This window comes from Nicotiana tomentosiformis, chromosome 2 (genome assembly GCF_000390325.3).
Source record: "Nicotiana tomentosiformis chromosome 2, ASM39032v3, whole genome shotgun sequence".
In the NCBI taxonomy this organism is placed as follows: Eukaryota; Viridiplantae; Streptophyta; class Magnoliopsida; order Solanales; family Solanaceae; genus Nicotiana; species Nicotiana tomentosiformis.
This window is the reverse complement of record NC_090813.1, coordinates 21,872,875-21,880,633: the sequence shown is the minus strand read 5'-3', so window position 1 is coordinate 21,880,633 and position 7,759 is coordinate 21,872,875. Positions and strand designations below refer to the sequence as shown.

The window sequence follows — 7,759 nt, the reverse complement described above, 5'->3', positions numbered from 1 at the left end:
TGGTTAGATCTTAGATGGTATTAAAAATTTGGTATTGATTTGAAACTGTTTGGTATTGGTTAAATGATTGTTCAAAATTCTTTTATTTGGTTTAGACGATAATCGTCCGATAATTGTTAATCTGATACCAATACGCCTGTTGTCTTATTGGATGGCTAGCGGATTACTACATTTATAATCCAATAACCGTTAAGCCGAACCATTAAGCGTAATTATCCGCCTGATCCGCCCGATAAGCAACTCTAGTTTCCAGGCACAACAGCAATGAAATCAAAAGGTAAGAAGATAAGATTGTATTAAGCTTTGAATAGAATGTAGCATAAGTTTGTTTGAAAATTCGTGTCCTCTACAATGATAACTGAACTCACTATTTATAGCTACGTCTATGGAAGGAGGTCCTAGGATCGTGCCCCTCTTTAATCTCAATTATGAGGGTCATTGATGAAGATGTAACGGTGAACATAAATGCCAAATTCCCTATAATGGGCAATGATTCTTAATGCCACGGAATACTCTCTATTAAATGCTACTGGGCGAAGAGTATTTATCACATCTTTATGAGCGTTATTCTTTCTGGTGACAAACGGAATAGTTGCCTTTGGTCTTGGCCATCCCTCCGTCTTGGGTTCCACGTGTCCATTTTTTGGGTGGCCACGTGTCATAGCATATTTTACCCTATACACATCGTTTGGTAATTGCAAGATCAATCACTGTTATTTCTGCTCTACCTCAACGTAAAATTTGATAGAATGACCTTAATATTTGAGATTACACCTATAATTTTTCTTACATGACTTCAGAGAAAGTTTTCAAAGGTTGTATCTTATTGTGTAAATAAGATAGCGAAACACTTTTGAACAAACTAAGCAACTCATTTAAGTCTTGATATTAGCTTGTGAGGCTTGTTCACAATAGACTAGTCTTGGTAGAAATCCAAGTGTAAAAGGATCTTTTAAGCTTTGTTTTCTGGTCCAATTGATCTCAACGTTGACGTAATATACAATTCCAGATATTAGGCACAACAAAAGTGACTCAAGTCACCTCATACTTCCTTCATATGCAGCCAAAAGAAAAGAGTTTTGCGCTTTTGGTCCTTGCAAAATAGGATCAAATGTGCCACTTCAAATACATTGTAGGGATAAAAGTGCTACTTGTGAGAATGAAGGAGTCGACTGTGCAGTACTGAGAATGAGCCAACTGTCAAGTTAGTTAGGACAGCTGGCAGAGTTAGTTGATGTTGTTAGAGGTAGTTACCAATAGTTAGTGATCTTAGCTTAATTAAGTAGTGGTTAGTTATGTCTATAAATACAGAGTTTGTATGTGTTATTGTTTACAATAATTGAATATGCAGAAAAGTTTCTTTATTCATTTCTCTCTCCTCCTCCTTATTCCTTGCACGATACTGTTACATTGCTCCATTAATGGAGGCCATGACCTAGCTCAGTTGAAGCTCAGTTCACATGGTATCAGAGCAGTCGTGACTGGGAGTACACGAACACTGCAATTTTATTGTCAATTCTAGTAATTGATCTTCCTCTTAAGCTCAACGATGGGAGATGACAAGATCAATCACACTCATTCACTGTTTCTTCATCCTTCTGACACGCCGAGTTCAGTTTTGATTCCAATTCAACTCACAGGATCTGAAAACTATGGATTGTGGTAGAGAACGATGCGAATTGCACTTCTAGCTAAACGAAAATTAGGGTTCGTGACTGGTACTTTTAAAAAGGATTCCTTTAAGAAGGAACTACATGAGGAATGGGAGACATGCAATGCAATTGTCTTCTCCTAGATCATGAATACAACATCGCAGAACCTAGTTAGTGGAATTGCTTATGCATTTGATGCTCATTTAGTTTGGAAGGACTTAAAGGAGAGGTTTGATAAGGTTTAATCGTGTAAGGATCTTCCAATTGCATAGAGAAATTGCAACAATCTCACAAGGAACAGATTCTGTGGACACCTATTTTACAAAGCTGAAAGAGTTATGGTCAGAGTATGATGCCTTGGTGCCTTCACCTGGATGTGACTGTGTGAAATCAAAGGATTATATCGTGCATCTTCATCAGCAGAGGTTGCTTCAATTTCTGAGTGGTTTCAACGAATCATATGATCAAGCAAGGAGACAAATCCTAATGAAGACAACAGAACCAACGCTGAATCAGGCTTATGCTCTGATTTGTGAAGATGAGAGTCAGAGGTCAAGTCCATATCCAGCCCTAGCTGTTAAAGCAGATGCAAATGTTATGCAGGCTGGTCGAGGGACAATTCCTAGAGGAGAGCCAATTGCCATGCAAGTTGGTAGACGACAACCCTATAAAGGGAAGAAACCTTTCATGAGAGGTGACTATTGTCATAAAAATGGGCATTTGAAGGAAAATTGCTTTAAATTGATAGGGTATCGAGAAGACTTTAAGGCAAAAAGGCAGGTTGTGGCTAACAGTGCTACTGGTGTTCTTGAACGTGAACAACAAATACAGATGAATGGAGAAAAAGGAGCAAGCTATGATCAAGTAGCATGGCACTTCTTCACTGAGGATCAGTACATGCAAATACTGAATATGCTGAATAAGGATACTTCTGTACCACAAGTAAACATGGCAGGTACTAATGACTAATTGCTCTAATAGTGAGTGGATAGTTGATTCTGGTGCAACTCATCACATAGCTGCTTCATTAGACTTGCTGCATTCTAAAACTAAGTTGAAAGGTGAACAAAAAGAACAGGTACAATTGCCCACCGGTGAGAGAACTGACATTACACATACTGGTAGTGCAACCATTCTTAAGGATTTGGAGGTAAAAAATGTGCTATTTGTTTTCGACTTCAAATTTAATTTGCTGTTTGTATCCAAACTCACAAAGGAACTCTGCTACTCAATTCATTTGTATCCTGACTTCTGTGTATTTCAGGACCTTTGGAGTGGCAGGGTGAGGAGGATTAGTAAGGGAAAAGGAGGTCTATATGTGGTGAAGGATGCACACATAGCAAAAGTGTTGCAGCAAATGTCAACAGCCACCACTCAAAAGCCAGGATTTGATGGTCATCTTTGGCATCAGAGATTAGGACATGCCTCAGTTAGCACAATGAAGCATATCAAGTCTTTTCAGCATGCAACAGTAGATCTAAATGTAAATAAGGATTGTTCAGTTTGCCCTTTGGCTAAACAAAGTAGGTTGGCCTTTCCTAGAAGTTGTTCTAGAAGTGTTAGTCTTTTGCTATTGTTACATATGGATGTTTGGGTTCCTTATAAGTTCCCTACACATGATGGGAAGCATTTTTTCTTGACCATTGTGGATGATCATTCAAGATATACTTGGGTCCATTTGCTGCAATTAAAGAGTGATATTATAGTAATATTGCAGAAGTTTCTTTCTATGCTCCGAACACAGTTCAATGTAGTTGTTAAGACCATTAAAACAGACAATGGAGGAGAATTTTTTAATAAACAATGGAGTAACTTGTTTGATTACTATGGTATAGTACACCAAAGTAGCTGCGCATACACACCCCAGCAAAATGGGGTGGTAGAAAGGAAACACAGACACAGCAAGGGCACTAAACTTTCAAGCTAATGTGCCAACCAAATATTGGGGAGAGTGCATAACTACTGCTATATATCTTATCAATAGGCTTCCTACTGTTGTTCTGGATGAAAAAATACCTTATGAGTTGTTGTATCATACACAACCTTCACTCAACCATTTGAGAGGATTTGGTTGCCTCTGCTATGCTACTACTTTGGTGCATGGAAACAAATTTTCAGCAAGAGCCAAATCAGCAGTCCATCTTGGGTACTCAGAAACTCAGAAAGGCTACAAGCTGCTGGATCTCTCTACTAACCAGTTTCTTGTTTGCAGGGATGTTGTGTTTAAGGAGCACTTATTTCCTTTTATTCAGCCTTCCTTATGGAAACATTCGATGGTCCATGATAAGGGGAGTGTGCAGGTTAATCATGAACCATTTCCAGCTAATCATGACTTCCTACAACAAGAAGATCATGAAGGCATTGAACCTGCATCCACTTCTCATCCACAAGAAGCTGTAGTTTCACCAATAGAGGATTCAACTCCAATTCCAATTCCTGGTGTGGATAATGTACCAACTGAGGAAGTGCAGAATGGGCATGCAGCAAATGAGTATACACAAGGAGAAACAAGTACAGCACCAAGCTTACATGACATTGTAAGTGAGGAAGAGCATGATGCAATGTACTTGCCACAAGATGTAGACACATTACCAGAGATAGAGCCTGCTCTTGCAAGTGAAGAACCAAGAAGATCTAGCAGAAATGTCAAAGAGCCCTTGTGGTTGAAGGATTATGTGACACAAAAGAAAAATAATGGAACAACACTGTATCCTCTATCAGGCCACTTAACATATAGCAAGCTGTCAGCATCTTGCCAAAGATTTGTAGCAAAGATCTCTTCATTGACAGAACCTCAGAGTTTTGCAGAAGCATCTAAAGACAAAAGATGGGTGGAAGCAATGCAGTTGGAGATTAAGGCCTTAGAAGATAACAAGACTTGGGAGATAGTAGACTTGCCTAAAGGAAAGAACACCATTGGCTCAAAATGGATGTACAAGATAAAGTTCAAAGCAGATGGAGAAGTTGAAATATTCAAAGCTAGATTAGTGGCCAAGGGGTACAGTCAAAAGGAAGGTCTGGATTATCATGAGATCTTCTCACCATACACAAAATGGTAACTGTGAGAGCAGTCATTGCAATGGCAGCCTTAAAGGGATGGAACATGTACCAAATGGATGTTCATAATGCATTTCTCCAAGGAGATCTATATGAAGATGTGTATGTGGAACTGCCTCGGGGCTTCAGAAGACAGGGGGAGACAGAAGTTTACAAGTTAGTGAAATCCTTGTATGGCTTGAAGCAGGCCTCAAGACAATGGAATATCAAAGTTACTGAAGCTCTTCTAGATGCAGGCTATAGTCAGAGTCTCTATGGTTACTCATTATTCACAAAGAAAAAGGGAACAGAATTTGTAGTTGTGTTAGTGTATGTTGATGACTTACTCATCACAGGAAATAATGAGGAATTTATTCAGGAGACAAAGAATGTTTTAAACATGAAGTTCAAAGTGAAAGATCTTAGAGAATTAAGGTATTTCCTAGGGATAGAAGTCATGAGATCCAATCAAGGGATCTTGTTGAACCAGAGGAAGTATGCACTTCAACTGGTGTCTGATCTAGGTCTGGGAGCAACAAAGCCAACAACCACTCCACTTGATATGAATCAAAAGTTCACCTCAGTTGAATTTGATAGACATGTTAGAGTAGCTGGAGATGAGATGTTGGCAGACATTTCAGCTTATCAGAGGTTAATTGGCAGGTTGATATACCTAACAATTACTAGGCCAGATATCATATTTGATGTGCAGACATTGAGTCAATTCATGCAATCACCTAAGTAGTCCCACTGGGAAGCAACAGTAAGGGTAGTGAAATACATCAAACAGAATCAAGGAATGGGAATTCTGATGAGTAGCAGGCATGCAGACAATCTGGTTTGTTATTGTGATGCAGATTGGGCATCATGCCCTAACACTAGAAGATCAGTGACTGGGTTTGTGGTGAAATTTGGAGACTCATTGGTATCTTGGAAGTCAAAGAAGCAACAAACAGTTTCTAGAAGCTCAGCAAAAGCAGAATATAGAAGCTTAGCAGCAGCTACTGCAGAAATTGTATGGTTACTGGGACTTTTTGCAGAGCTCAATGTATATATCAAGCAACCAGTGGATATAATGTGTGATAGAAAAGCTGCTTTACAAATTGCAGCTAATCCCATATTTCATGAAAGGACCAAGCATATTAAAATAGATTGTCATTTTGTTAGGGATACAATCAAGGAAGGAAGAATCAAGACACACCACATTGGAACTAAGGATCAGCAGGCAGAACTATTGACTAAAGGGATGGGAAGAATACATCATGGAAATCTACTGGGCAAGCTAGAGTGCTCAACATCTTACACCCTCCAGCTTGAGGGGGAGTGTGAGAATGAAGGAGTCGACTGTGCAGTGCTAAGTAATGAGCCAGCTGTCAAGACTTAGGACAGCTGGCAGAGTTAGTTGATGTTGTTAGAGGTAGTTACCAATAGTTAGTGGTCTTAGCTTAATTAAGTAGTGGTTAGCTATGTCTATAAATACAGAGTTTGTATGTGTTATTGTTTACAATAATTGAATATAAAGAAAAGTTCCTTTACTCATTTCTCTCTTCTCCTTCTTCTTCCTTGCACGATACTGTTACATTGCTCCATTAATGGAGGCCATGACCTAGCTCAATTGAGCTCAACTCACACAGGGTATCATAGGGTAGGGGTCCAAAAGCAATATCACATAGTTGACACAGTCCTGAATATAACGTGAAACTAACTTTGACTAGGATTCTATTTGCAGGCTCAGTTTAAAAGTTTCATGTCCACATTAATTGACACATAACATTTGACCTTGAAGTCCTGCCACTCTATTTCTGTAAAAGCAAATTATTGGAAGGGGCCATATGAAGATGGATGTCTACCAAAATTCCCAACCAGAGTGCTAGAATGTTAGGCACACAAAGAGCACAAGAGTTGACACATTATGCTGCATAGTAGAAGTAAGATGTTTGCTAACTATAATGAAGCAAATCAGGAATAGTTCTGAAAATGCAGTTTCACTGCTTTATCAGGAGTTACTTTTCTGGATGTGCCATTCTATTATAATAGTGATGTTTAACTTTGGTGTATGAATCACCAACTAACAAAAGTAAATAATTTGCAATTGTGGTCTGCTGCAGGGTTGGTCTGGATGTGCTGCCCTAATGCTTAATAATACCCCTCTAAGAACACAGAAGACCTGATCTTATTCTAGAATATTCTTTTAGATTAGAAATCTCAGAAACCTTGAACTTGTTTTTAAGGTTTTCCTTCTGACAAAATGAAAGATTTATACTGACCAATAAATGATGGAACAAATACTTATGTCATGGAGAGATATGTTTCCGTACTAGGTGTTTACACTAAATCAAGCTATCTAATCTTAGCAGTTAAAGGTTAAAAGTAAAAACAAATACTCCCTCCGTTCCAGTTTATGTGAACCTATTTCCTTTTTGGTTTGTTCCAAAAAGAATGACCCCTTTCTAAATTTGAAAACAATTTAGCTTGAACTTCCAATTCTAGCATTAATGAGAAACTTTTATAACCACACAAATACTCTTGACCCCCTTTTGACTTGTTTAGGATCACAAATTTCAAAAGTCTTCATTTTTCTTAAACTTTGTGCCCAGTCAAATATGTTCACATAAATTGAAACAGAGGGAGTATCAATTAACTATGATTAAGTGATAAATGTGTATATTAAAATACGTCTTGCATTTATTGATTAAATGTAAACACCAAGTGTGAATAGGTTTTTACCCATAGTCAAGTGATAAGTAAAAGTGATAAGTAAAACAACTTCTTGATCATGATAATTACTATGAACAGAGGCGGATCCAGGATTTAGAGGCTCCGGGTGCCACAAATTTTGAACATAGCCATGTTACAATTTACATTATTTAAATATGGTATAAATTTAATCGGTTCGGGTTATTCGTCTTTAAGGTTACTATAGACAAATCGATCGAGCAAAACAAATATTGAAAAATTATAATAACTTGAAAAAAAACATAAGATTCAACTGGAGTATGTATTTTGTAAAAGAAAAAGGCTCGTTATTTGGATACTCAAGGCAAAAACTTATACTAATAAGTCTAAATATT

The 7,759-nt window shown here is 37.9% G+C and overlaps 1 protein-coding gene across 1 annotated transcript; it reads left to right on the top strand.

Moving 5' to 3' along the window:
• Nucleotides 1-1,798: 1,798 nt before the first annotated feature.
• On the top strand, nt 1,799-2,614 carry LOC138904462 (uncharacterized). The gene is made up of 3 exons (XM_070192960.1): nt 1,799-1,881; nt 1,925-2,545; nt 2,608-2,614. The coding sequence occupies exons 1-3, from the start codon at nt 1,799-1,801 to the stop codon at nt 2,612-2,614; spliced, it is 711 nt and encodes a 236-aa protein (XP_070049061.1).
• The last annotated feature ends 5,145 nt before the right edge of the window (nt 2,615-7,759 follow it).